We start from the raw sequence: 13,265 nt of genomic DNA on the forward strand, positions 1-13,265 counted from the left end.
GTCAAGATAGAAAACAGCAGTCTAGTCAGTAACTTTACACAACAACCTCCATCCCAATAAGACAAAGAAGTATTGTTTGAGAAATAACAGTACAATTCTTGCCTGCCCTCCTGTCCCTTCTCACCTGCATTATCCACAAGTATATTTCTTGGGTTTAGATCCAGACAAATAATTCCCTGCTGGTGTAGGCTTTCTAAGGCGAGAACCAACTCAGCCGCCCAGATTCGAATTTGATCCTCGGACAAACCAAAGGCCTGGCTTGGGATGGATAGTGAATGCTGAGGTGAAAAAGTTGAGGACTCCCCATCTGCTGCTTCGTCAGGAGCTGAAGGCCCCGATATCCTGTTAGAGGATCTTTCATTCAGAGCTCGCCAAAGACACGCTTTGCTCAAAACAGTTCTGGATCTGCAGTCTTCGTAGTCACAGCAAGTTTCAGATACTGGAATCTCGTTTAAATGTTTAAGCTGGTGGTCAGTCTTATCAGGACCCTCACCCTCATCATTCGATACTTCCACTTCATTATTTGAGACGCCTTTCAATTTTAATGACACTGGCGGCTCAATTACAGGTAAAGATGATACCAAAGGTGCATTTGGTTGCTGTACAGGGCTGAGTACACTTACTGAAGTCTTCTGTTCAGATTGTCCCTTTTCTAAGACAGTGACAGTTGTATTTCTGACAGGCATGGCAGCTAATGATCCCATAAGGACTAGCTCAGAATTATCCATAACACAGTTGACTTTGCTACTATTATCAATTGTATCCAAAGGATTGACTGTAATTTGGTATGAACCCTTTTGTCCTTGCCTTCTGCTAGCCTTCAAGTTCAAGCTGGTGGCTCTAACAGGGCTTCTAATTGGGGTAGATCCATAGCAAGATTCATCATTAACCAACAAGGGTTTTTCTTTCAACAAATCTGAAGCTGTTTGGCTTTGGTGAGTTTTTGATGTCTTTGGGCTCAATGCGGTATTGTCGGTCTCTGAGAAACAATCACGGGGCCGTAAAATCTTTCCCTCGTAGAGAAGCTGACTACTTTCACTTTGAAGGTCTTTTTGCATCAAACGGTCCACTGTTATGGTCATGGGGTGGTACACAGTTTTGCTGCTTTGAGTTATCTCAGAATCCTTATCTGAAAGCAGTGCAGTGAGGTTAAAGTTTACATCATCATTGTATATCATTTGTGCCACCTGCAAACTTGTCCCCTCAACACTCTCTCTCAAGCCATTCAATGCTATGCAACCTTTTGAAAATCCATTTTTCCCGTGCCAGAGATTTGCCTTGGTCACACTTTCACTTTGTGCATTTAGTTGGTCTGTGCCATTTATTTGGTTTGGTGATTGGTCATTCACAAGTTCTTGTTGTGGCTCACTGAGACCATCAACGCTGTACCCATATTGTTTGTTGCATTCCCTGCTTGTTCCATTCTTGGTCTCTCTTTGCCAGTTGGATGGAAGTGTGGAATTATCATTCCACATCAATGAGAGAGACGGAGCAGTGTAGCTGTTCTTCAGTTTAATGGTTCTGTGATGTGGACTGGAGCATTCTGGAAATTCCTTGCCCTTTTCCACAATGGAAGGGCGGAAATGGCACAACTGGGACCAGAGCTTCCCTGCTGTAGGTAGAGGAAAACAATGATGTCCAAGTATTACACATTGCACCAGACTTCAGAAAACTTGCAAGAGTGCCTCCACTAACATAATTTTTTTTTTTTTTTTTTTTAAAAAGAGTACCCAATTCATTTTTTCCAATTAAGGAGTAATTTAGCGTGTTCAATCCACCAACCTTCACATCTTTGGGCTGTGGGGGCGAAACCCATGCAAACACGGGGAGAATGTGAAAACTCCACACGGACAGTGACCCAGAGCTGGGATCGAACCTGGGACCTCGGTGCCGTGAGACTGCAGTGCTACCACTGCGCCACCGTGCTGCCCTGTGCCTCCACTAACATAAAGCAATAAGCAAAGCCAAAAATGATTAAACCCATGGACCAACCGCAGGTCAGTTGATAGCACTCTCATTGAAGTTAGCAGGTAGTGGATTCAACTCACAGTATGGTTTCCTGCTCAACAGGATCTAGGTTCCCATTACGCAATCCTACAAATATCACTGCTACATTCCCCCTCAACCTCCTTCAAGCACATCATTACCTGGTACATGCTCCAGGTGAAGGAAGACTGCATCATCACTGACATAATACTGCAGAAGTCGCACCATAAATGGAACACCCTGTGGAATTATTGTCTGACGTTCACGGTTCACCAGGCTACATTTGGGCAGGCTCTAAAAAGAGGAGAAAAAAAAAAAGAAGATATTGGACTAGATTGCCTTGTGCCACAGACAATCCATAGATTAACTATGAACAGCCAATTTGCTCCCAAGCCTCTAAAACCAACCACTGGGGATAGACGAGATGGCCTCGCCAATTCATTTTCATTTCATCTTCCACCCACTGTGGGAAAATTAAACTCAGTAACTCATTGTTCATAATACCCATTAATACTGCCAAGATGAATAATAGTTCGAAAAGGTTGTAGAATCAAGCCCCAGTATAGGATTTGTACGCAACACTGGTTGGGCATCCATTTTCCATACATCCATCTGCCAAGCAACTCGGAATGTTTGTGTTAGAAGGCATGAGGTTTGGGTTGCCCCGTTACTTACTGCTTAGACCATACTGCTCATTCAACCTGGGGTTTCAGGTTTTTAATCAAATTACACAATGCTGGTCATATTCAGAACTTCCACTGGTTATACATTGGTCGAGCAAAATCTGCATTAAGTTATTGCTTTATGACTGGAAGCAATGTCCTGATAAAGCTGCCCACTGTTTATGTGGGATTTTCAGTGTGACAATACAAATAATGCATTCTTGCAGAGTTCAAATAGTTGACATCTATGTCACATGATGCTTTGTAGGTTTGGGTTAGCACCTTCAAACTGACCAAGACAGGACTACGGCCAACCCCTGGCTCTTACAGCAAGGACTGACGTTCATGAATCGCACATATCAGGAGCACAGCAAACTAAGTTTAATGTGAGTCATTAGTAATTGAACCTTGTGTATCCAACTGTCAATCTAAAATATATCCAACAACAGGAATGCAAAGTGACAATTTTTTTTGGTTTTCCCACTCTCAATCGTTAACTTCATAAAACCCATCATGAAGACGTGCACTCTCATTAGTCATGTTTACTCACACGAGATAAGATCAGAAGGGGGGTCAAAGAATTTTCTTATGATACTGGTCTGACTCAATCAATGAAAAGGTGGTCACAAATTACCAACACATACCAGAAGTAAGCAACATCCAGGGCGGGATTCTCTCAGCCCGGGCCAGAGAATCCCCGCGACTGGCACGAATCGGCATTGGCCGAGCGGCCGGAACAAAAAGCCAGAGTCCCGTCGGTGCCATCCACGTGTGGTCTTATCCGGCAGGACCTCGGCGTTGACGGGTCCGGGGGCGGCCTGTGGGGGGGGGGGGGGCCTCCAACCCCGGGGGGGGGGTGTCCGCTGTGCCCTGCCCCGCGTTTGGGACCCACCAATCGGCGGGCCAGTCTCTCAGGAGGGGGGCCTCCTTTCTTCCGCGCCGGTTCCTTTAGCCATGTTGCGTCGGGGCCGACGCAGAGAAGGGAGCCACTGCGCCTGCGTGCGTTGGCGCCGGTACCACTATGCATGCGCGCGTCAGTGCCACTGCGCATTGTGTGGACCCCGCGCCGCCCAGTTGACACCGGCATCAGCAACGTGCCATGCTAGCCCCTGTCGGGGCCAAAATTGCTGATCCTGAGGCCATGTTGATGCCGTCGAGAAACGCAACGGCGTTTACGATGGCGTCAACACTTAGCCTCAGGATCAGAGAATCCCGCCCCCCGTTCCTGAAGTGAAGTACTCTGGCGGACTGTGGCCTTTTTTTGGACTCTCTGAAGCAAATCATGCATAGAACATACAGTGCAGAAGGAGGCCATTCAGCCCATCGAGTCTGCACCGACCCTCTTAAACCCTCACTTCCACCCTATCCCCGTAACCCAATAACACCTCCTAACCTTTTTGGTCACTAAGGGCAATTTATCATGGCCTATCCACCTAACCTGCACGTCCTTGTACTGTGGGAGGAAACCGGAGCACCTGGTGGAAACCCACGCAGACACGGGGAGAACGTGCAGACTCCGCACAGACAGTGACCCAGCAGGGAATCGAACCTGGGACCCTGGCGCTGTGAAGCCACAGTGCTATCCACTTGTGCTACCGTGCTGCCCCTATCACTTGCTTGAAAACCTATGATAATTCTAACCTTTTGCCAGTTCTGATGAAGATCTTGGATTGAAAACCTCCACTGTATCTCAGTCAATAGATGCTGCTTGGCCTAGAAACCTCCAGCATTTTCAGTTTTTATTTGAGACTGCAAATCCTTTGTTCAAAGGATTTCAAAACACTCAGTAACAGAATTGCATTTTCATCAAATATCAGGATTCTGGATCAGTGCCATTCAATAACAATTTACATTTGAAAAGCACTCACTCTTGACATAAAATGCTGCAAGTTGCTCCATAGTAACAATTATCAAAGAAAATATGGCAGTCACAAGACATTCAGATAAGTGATTAAATATTTGGTCAAAGATGTAGATTTTAACAAGCACCTTAGAGGTAGGAGGATGTAGAGGCAGAAATTCCCTCCCATTAGCTCTCCCTAGTTTAGAGTCCAAGCTACTGAAAGCACAATCAACAATTGATTTTCATGAGAACACTGCAAAAGCTCACTGTCCTCTACTTCAGTGGCAAATAACTGATCTTCCATGTAAGCAATCGTCAGTTTATAATTTAGATACCTACTTTGACAATGAAGGGTTCAATCGTGGATGGATTCTGCACCAATAACACCTGAACAGAAATGGGAAGAAAATATTAGTCATTGTTCTCCTTAGTAAGGGAAAAGGCAGATATTGTTAAAATTGAGTGAGTGAAGAGGATCCTTCTCACGAATCAGTAACGGCCTAACGCAGACAATATACATCAGAAGTTATCCTTAAATAAGGAGACCAAAACTGGGCAGCACAGTAGCACATTGGTTAGCACAGTTGCATCACAGCTCCAGGGTCCCAGGTTTGATTCCTGGCTTGGTTCACTGCCTTTGCAGAGTCTGCACGTTCTCCCAGTGTCTGCGTGCGTTTCCTCCGGGTGCTCCGGTTTCCTCCCACAGTACAAAGACGTGTGGGTTAGGTGGATTGGCCATGATAAATTGCCCTCAGGTGTCCAAAAAGGTGGGGTGGGGTTACTGGGATTGGGTGGAGGTGTGGGCTTGGGTAGGGTGCTCTTTCCAAGGGCCAGTGCAGACTCGATGGGCCGAATGGCCTCCTTCTGCACTGTAAATTCAACCGTCAGAAGTGAAATATTCTGGAGGACCACAGTCTTTTTGACTCTTATATCTATTTCTCTGGACTTCCTCTCTCTTCCTACCCAGCACCAAGAGTTGAACATATAAAAGTAGGCCATTTGGCCCCTCAAGCCTGCTCTGTCATTCCATAAGAACATGGCTGACCTGTTTATGTTTTGGGTTCCACACTCCCATCTACCTTTGATAACCACTGATCCCCTTGCCTAACAAGAAACTATCTACTTCTGCCTTAAAAATGTTCAATAACCTCGCCTCCACCACCTTCTGAGGCAAAGAGTTCCAAAGTCTCACCATTCTCAGAAAAAATCCTCCTTATCTCTGTCCCAAAAGGGCAACCTCTAATTTTAAAACCATGCCCCCTAGGTCTGGACTCACCCACAAGAGGAAACATCCTTTCAACACTCTTTCCACATCCACCTTGTCAGGACCATTCAGGATCTTATATACTTCAATCAAATCACCCCTGATTCTTGGAAACTTCAGTGGAGACAATCTCAGTCTGTCACAACGTTCTGCATAAGACAACCCACGCATGCCAGGTATCAATCTAGTGAACCTCCTCTGAATGGCCGCCAATATATTTACATTAGGCATCACAAGTGGATAGCACTGTGGCTTCACAGCGCCAGGGTCCCAGGTTCGATTCGCTGCTGGGTCACTGTCTGTGCGGAGTCTGCACATTCTCCCCGTGTCTGCGTGGGTTTCCTCCAGGTGCTCTGGTTTCCTCCCACAGTCCAAAGACGTGCAGGTTAGGTGGATTCACCACGACAAATTGCCCTTAGTGTCCAAAAAGGTTAGGAGGGGTTATTGGGTTACGGGGATAGGGTGGAAGTGAGGGCTGAAGTGGGTCGGTGCAGACTCGATGGGCCGAATGGCCTCCTTCTGCACTGTATGTTCTATGTCTCTATATCCTTCCTTAAATAAGGAGGCCAAAACTGCACACAATATTCTAGATGTACACTCAATGTCCCGTATACCTGAAGTAAAACAAACATACCTCTATGTTGAATTTCTCTTGTAATAAACGATAGTATTTCATTCACCTTTTTAATTACTTGCTGTGTCTGCATACTAACTTTCTGTGACTCATGACAATGGGGAGGCAAGAGTAGTGGGGTTTTAAAAATCCAGAAACTGCAAAATCTAAAAGTGTTTCAGGAAAGCAGGAGTTGTGGGAAGAGCACCAATATGTTAATAAAAAGGGAGGAAAACCGGTAACAGTAAACTTAGGATGAAAGCCCCAAGGAAACATTTTTGACAAATTTCTACCAAAACTTGCAGAAAGGTAAAATGTACCCACAGCATGGTTCTTAAAGGGGGAGAAAGAGAAACCGAGAACGATTTGCTCGGCTTTAAATCTTTAATGGAAAGCTGTCTCAGTATCATTGTAAACCTAGTGCATGACCAATCTACAACACAATTATCCCAAATCAAATTACCACAGAAAAGTGTCTAAAGTATTCCTCATCAGCAACAGTTCATTAGCTGGAAGAAACAAAATGCATAGCCCATCAAAGAATCTTACTTGGACTTCATAAAAAATGCACTGGAACCATGCTATCAGTTCCACTTTGAAAAATGATGTTGAATTTACAGTTTAATCAAAAGTATCTCTTACTAAAGATGAATTATACATTAGCGAACTAATGCTGTAGATTATTTCTGAATTGAGGTGGAGGGAAAGGTGGGAAAGATTACCTTGTCGATGATTGCTATGACCTTGGACATTTGCAGATCCTCTACTGGAGAGCTGAGAATTCTATTTGGCCGAAATCTCAGGCTACTGAAACCCTACAAATGATGGGAAAAAAAAGTTAATTTTAAATATAGGGGGAAAGCGTAATCATTTGATACATTATGTGCAAGCAGACAGTGCAAAATGGCCCCGAGAACAATTGAAAGGACACCATCCAAACCCATTCTAAATCTGGGTTGGCCATATTGGATGCTCAGAATGGAGGTAAACTAATGGGTCAAAACTAATTTCTTTTCCCACTACTGACTGATATTCTTTCCATTGACAAAAAGGGACGGTGTACATTAGTACTGTTACATACTGTTAAAATGTCATCTGTGCTACTACATCCAAGCAAGGTGACTCAAGCAGTAAAAGCAGTTATTCAATAATAGCAATGAGCACCATCACTGTAGTAATAATAATAATATCATTTTTTCTGTTGCCATTAACATATGTAATCTGTAGTCCCATCACATATTTTCTTCAGAGGAAAAAGCATCATGAAAGATTTGTATGTAATTTTCATCAACTTGCAAGTTGTGCAATATTGTGTTGACAAAAACACTCCAGTAAATGGCGAAACATGAAATGCCAAACATTGGGTTTTCCTCCATTTAGATTATTCAACATTGTTAATATAAATTAAGCATAAATATTCTGCAATTTAATGTAGGAGAAAGAAGAATATGGTTATATCCATTTGATTAAAATAAATTGCTTGCTCAGCTTTGCTAAATATCTGGACATTAGCAGCCCAGCCTTTTTGAAGATAAAAAACAGCACCATGCCCAGTCCAGTCCTATTGAACATACTTTCTAGGATTAGCCAGTCTGGACAGGGGCTAACTGAGGATACATTACATGGATTAAACCCATCCTTAATGTCATAATGTAAGGGCCATTCATGGGAGTGGCCAGAGGAATTCCAATATCTGCAGAAGGAGATCGGAGACTGTCGTGACTGCAGAAATCTCAGGAAAAAGGACCAATTATGTCAGAGGACCTCCCTCTGCCTGCGCTCTATCCTGAGTGAATTTAGCACTGAAAAACTTCAAACATATCATCAATTGCCAGATTCAACACCACTCTTCGTACCCCAGTATCGTCGGTACCATTTCCTAAGCTTCCCTGTAAGTGAGAGTTGAATATTTCTTCGGCTCGTTTCAAATACTGAGTTGTTTTTCTTTTCACAGCTTCGCGGCGCTCTTTGTTTGGATCAACTGCAATTAAAAAAAAAGCAGACAATGAAAGATGCTCGAGCCATAACAGTCAGGGAATTAAGTTGAGCAGTACACACACTTCATAGCAGGTACAACAGCTGACCAACTACAGGTCTCTGCCTATGCTGGGAGAAATTTACAATGTAGGAACGATTTTCTTTTACCACATTGCCTTGGCAGAAATTAGGAACTCAATCACATTAATATTATAGTAGTATAAGAACACAAGAAATAGGAACAGTAGGAGGCCTTTCAGCTTCTTAAGCCTTATCTGCCATTCAATAAGATGGTTGATCTGTTGTGGCCTCAATTCTTCCTACCCTTAATAATCCTGGGGTACTTTGTCAATCAAAAATCTGTATAACCCAGTCTTGAATATATTCAAACAACAAGGGGGACAGGGGGCAACCCTGCCTGGTCCCTCGGTAAATCCGGAAGTACTCCGACCTCCTCCCATTCGTGGCCACGCACGCCATCGGGGCCTCATATAGCAGCCTCACCCATCTAATAAACCCTTCACCAAATCCAAACCTCCCCAACACCTCCCATAAGTACCCCCACTCCACTCTATCGAAGGCCTTCTCCGCATCCAGCGCCACCACTATCTCTGCCTCCCCCTCAAACGCCGGCATCATGATGACATTCAACAATCTCCGCACATTCGTGTTCAGCTGCCTTCCCTTCACAAAACCTGTCTGGTCCTCGTGTACAACCCCTGGCACACAGTCCTCTATCCTGGTGGCCAGGATTTTTGCCAGCACCTTGGCATCTACGTTGAGGAGAGTTATGGGCCTGTATGAACCGCACTGCTGGGAGTCCTTGTCCCTCTTTAAGATTAACGAGATCAGCGCCCGCGACATCGTTGGGGGCAAAGTCCCCCCTTCCCACGCTTCATTAAGTGTCTGCACCAGTGAGGGGCCCACTAGGTCCCAAACTTTTTATAAAATTCCACCGGGAACCCATCCGGCCCCGGTGCCTTCCCTGACTGCATCTGCCCGATCCCCTTAACTAGCTCCTCCAGCTCAATCGGCGCACCCAACCCCTCCACCGGCTCCTCCTGCACCTTCGGGAAAGAAAGCCAGTCGAGGAACCTCTTCATTCCCCTCCTCTCCCCCATTGGCTCCGACCGGTACAGTTCCCCGTAAAAGTCCTTGAAGACCTCATTCACCTCTACCCCCTTCCGCACCACATTCCCACTCTTGTCTCTCACTCCAGCAATTTCCTTTGCCGCATCCCGCTTGCGGAGCTGATGAGCCAGCATCCTACTCGCCCTTTCACCATGTTCGTACACTGCCCCTTGTGCCTTCCTCCACTGTGCCTCCGCCTTTCTAGTGGTCAGCAAATCGAATTTAGCCTGCAGGCTGCGCCTCTCCCCCAACAGTCCCTCCTCTGGTGCCTCTGCGTACCTCCTGTATACCTCCAGCATCTTTCCCACCAGTCTATCCCTCTCACTCCTCTCGCTCCTCTCCCTGTGTGCCCGGATGGATATCAGCTCCCCATGAATCACTGCTTTCAGGGCTTCCCAGACCACCCCACCTGAACCTCCCCCGTATCATTCACCTCGAGGTACCCCTCAATACTTGCCCGGACCCTCCTACACACCTCCTCCTCCGCCAACAACCCCACATCCAACAGCCACAACGGGCGCTGGTCCCGCACCTCCCCCATCTCCAACTCCATCCAATGCGGAGCGTGGTCGGAGATTGCAATGGCCGCATACTCGGCCTCCTCCACTCTCGGAATCAGTCCCCTATTCACCACGAAGAAGTCTATCCGAGAGTAGACCCTATGTACATGGGAGAAGAAAGAGTACTCCCGTGCCCTCGGCCTCACAAACCTCCATGGATCCACCCCACCCACCTGGTCCATAAACCCTCTCAGTACCTTGGCCGCCGCCGGCCTCCTACCCGTCCTAGAGCTGGACCAATCCAGTGAAGGATCCAACACCATATTGAAGTCCCCCCCCCCCCCCCACCCCCACCCAATGATCAGACCCCCCGCCTCTAGATCCGGGACCCATCCCAACATACGCCTCATAAAGCCCGCGTCGTCCCAATTTGGGGCATACACACTAGCAAGTACCACCTTCTCTCCTTGTAGCCTGCCCCTAACCATAACATACCTACCCCCCTTATCTGCCACCACCTCCGATGCCTCAAACGACACATTTTTCCCCACCAGAATCGCCACTCCCCGGTTCTTCACATCCAACCCAGAGTGGAAAACCTGCCCCACCCATCCCTTCCTCAGACGGACCTGGTCCGCCACCTTCAGGTGGGTCTCCTGAAGCATTGCCACATCTGCCTTTAGCCCCCGCAGATGAGCAAGTACCCTAGACCGCTTCACCGGCCCATTCAATCCTCTCGCATTCCAGGTGACCAACCGGATCAGAGGGCGTCCCGCCCCCCTCCCCCGTCGACTAGCCATAGCCTGTCGACTGGCCGTCACAGGCCAGCACCCCCTGCCCGACCCAGTTCCCACGGCGACAACACCTCACCTCTGTCCCCCGGCCCCCACCAGCTCCTTCCTGACCCTGCCAGCAGCAACCCGGTGTTCCCCTTTCCCCCCCTCCCTTCCCCCCCAAGCTAGGAACCCTCCTAGCCGCGAACCGTCCTCCATTGTACTTCCGTGGGTCAGCTAACTTCTGCTGACCCCGGAAACTCGCGCCAATAACTCAACCCCTCCCAAAGTGGGATCATCCCCCATCCTATCACTCCTCCAGGCACCGCTTCAGCGCGGGGAAGAACCAGTTAAGGCCCCGCCTCCCCCCGTCATCGTCTCCACCCCCCAGCCCCACAGCACGGGAAACCGGAGGAAAGCCCGCCCTTTCGCATTGCCCCACCACACCCTTCTGACGCAGCACCCAAATACCAGCCCCACTCCATACCCCCAACCCGACATAGAATACAACAAAACCCCCCAACCCTCCCCGCAAGATACAAAACTCAAACAATGCCCCACAGCAAAAAAACATAACAGAACAACACCCCCATGAATAACTATATCAAAATTGTAAAAGTACAGAAAAAAAGAGAACACAGCAACAACAGAATCCAGCAATAAAGTATTACAACCGACCCCGCAACCCCCAACCCCTAGTTCAAATCCAGTTTCTCCGTCCGCACGAAGGCCCATGCCTCCTCCGGGGAATCGAAATGATAATGCCGGTCCAAATAAGTTACCCACAGGCGCGCAGGCTGCAACATTCCGAACTTAATCTTCTTCTTGTAAAGCACCTCTTTCGTCCGATTAAACCCGGACCGCCGCTTAGCCACCTCCGCACTTCAATCCTGGTAGATCCGTACTACCCCATTCTCCCAGTTGCTGCTCTTCACCCTCTTGGCCCAGCGCAGCACACACTCCTGATCACTGAACCGGTGGAACCTCACCAGCACCGCACGCGGGGGTTCATTCTCCTTAGGCTTCCTGGCCAGTACTCTGTGTGCTCCCTCCAGCTCCAAGGGCAGATGGAAAGACCCGGCCCCCACTAGCGAGTTCAGCATCGCAGCCACGTAGGTTGTCAGGTCCGACCCCTCCAGCCCCTCCGCAAGGCCCAAGATCCGCAGATTTTTCCGCCTCATGCGGTGATCAAGCTCCTCGAAGCGGTCCTGCCACTTCTTGTGGAGCGCCTCGTGTCCCTCCACCTTACTCACGAGGATCCCGGCCTCTTCCTCCCGTTCAGTGGCCTGCGTCTGCAGCTCCTTGATGGCAGCACCCTGGGTCGTCTGAATCTCCGAGAGCCTTTTGTTCGTTTCCTGCAGAGAGCTCAGTACCTCAGCCTTGAAGTCTGCAAAACAGCGCAGGAGAGCAGCTTGTTGCTCCAGGGCCCACTGCTTTCACTCCTCTGGAGCTCCGCCGGCCGCCATCTTGGATTCCTTCCCCCGTTTTTTCTGGGGAGCTGCCGCCGTTTTTTCCCCCTTTCCACTCAGAGTCATGAACTGTGGGGAAAGTTGATCAGCACACCTTCTCCCACCGGGAGACGTCGAAAAATTTCCGTTTTTGGCTCTAAAAAGAGCCGAAAAGTCCGTTTGAAACGGGAGCTCCCAAATGTGCGGCTTCCTACGTCATCGCCGCCACCGGAAGTGCATCTCGGTCTTGAATATATTCAATGACCCTGGCTACACTGTTCTCTTGGGATGCAAGTAGGTATGCATGGGGTTCATTATTCCTGATGAGGCCACTCACCTGTAGGGAAGTTAGAATGGCAAAGATCTCAGGATTCTCTGCCACTACCAATGCTGCCTCCATCAATCAGCCAACTGCATCCCTACTTGCCAGCACAGCAAGAAAATGGAGAATGTAAATGCTGTTCCTGTTCCCCCCCACCCCCAAGTTAAAGACTGAGAAACTGTAAGGTGGCAGTCCTGACAACCAGGCTGAAACATAATCAATGTCTGATTCCAGACAACGCTGACAATTTGGAGTGCCATGATAGCCCTCCAACTCACACCAAGATCATCGGCTAGTTAGGATGTCACAGGAGGTCATCTAGCCCATGGTGTCTGTGCAAAGCTGAAAAACAGCAGTTCAGCTTCACCCCTTTCCTGTAGGAAATGCGCTTGGGAGAACGTTAACTTAGTAAATGGGATCGGGGTTTCTGCTTCTACCACCCTATCAGGCAGCAAGCTCCAGATTCCAACCACCATCTAGGTAAAAAAAAAACTTTCTGAACTCTCTCTAACCCTTCTGACAATCCTTTTAAACCAATGTCCCTAGTTATTCTCCACCTCCCATGAAGAGATGAACCTGCAGCAAAACCTCAATTTCTTTATTTCAGTGATGCCATGGGAGAAAAGTAGACTCCACAAATTTGTTATCCAGACTCTGGCTTCAACCAAACCTATCCAGATTATGTTCTGCTTCACCATGTAAACAATAACTATTATCAACTATCTAAATATTTGTGTACTACGCAT

The 13,265-nt window shown here is 47.7% G+C and overlaps 1 protein-coding gene across 4 annotated transcripts in view; it reads right to left on the reverse strand.

Annotated features, from left to right (window-relative positions):
• rps6kl1 (ribosomal protein S6 kinase-like 1) overlaps positions 1 to 13,265 on the reverse strand; it is a 69,686-nt gene that overhangs the window by 12,282 nt on the left and 44,139 nt on the right. For all 4 annotated transcript variants that reach the window (XM_038774438.1, XM_038774445.1, XM_038774430.1 and 1 more), the window contains exons 3-7: positions 8,225 to 8,349; positions 7,091 to 7,183; positions 4,831 to 4,878; positions 2,148 to 2,280; positions 125 to 1,612 (exon numbers count right to left, since the gene is read on the reverse strand). In XM_038774438.1, the coding sequence (XP_038630366.1) occupies positions 125 to 1,612; positions 2,148 to 2,280; positions 4,831 to 4,878; positions 7,091 to 7,183; positions 8,225 to 8,349 (1,887 nt within the window). The remainder of the gene's footprint in view (positions 1 to 124; positions 1,613 to 2,147; positions 2,281 to 4,830; positions 4,879 to 7,090; positions 7,184 to 8,224; positions 8,350 to 13,265) is intronic.

The sequence above is a fragment of the Scyliorhinus canicula genome, chromosome 2, assembly GCF_902713615.1.
Source record: "Scyliorhinus canicula chromosome 2, sScyCan1.1, whole genome shotgun sequence".
Classification (NCBI taxonomy): Eukaryota; Metazoa; Chordata; class Chondrichthyes; order Carcharhiniformes; family Scyliorhinidae; genus Scyliorhinus; species Scyliorhinus canicula.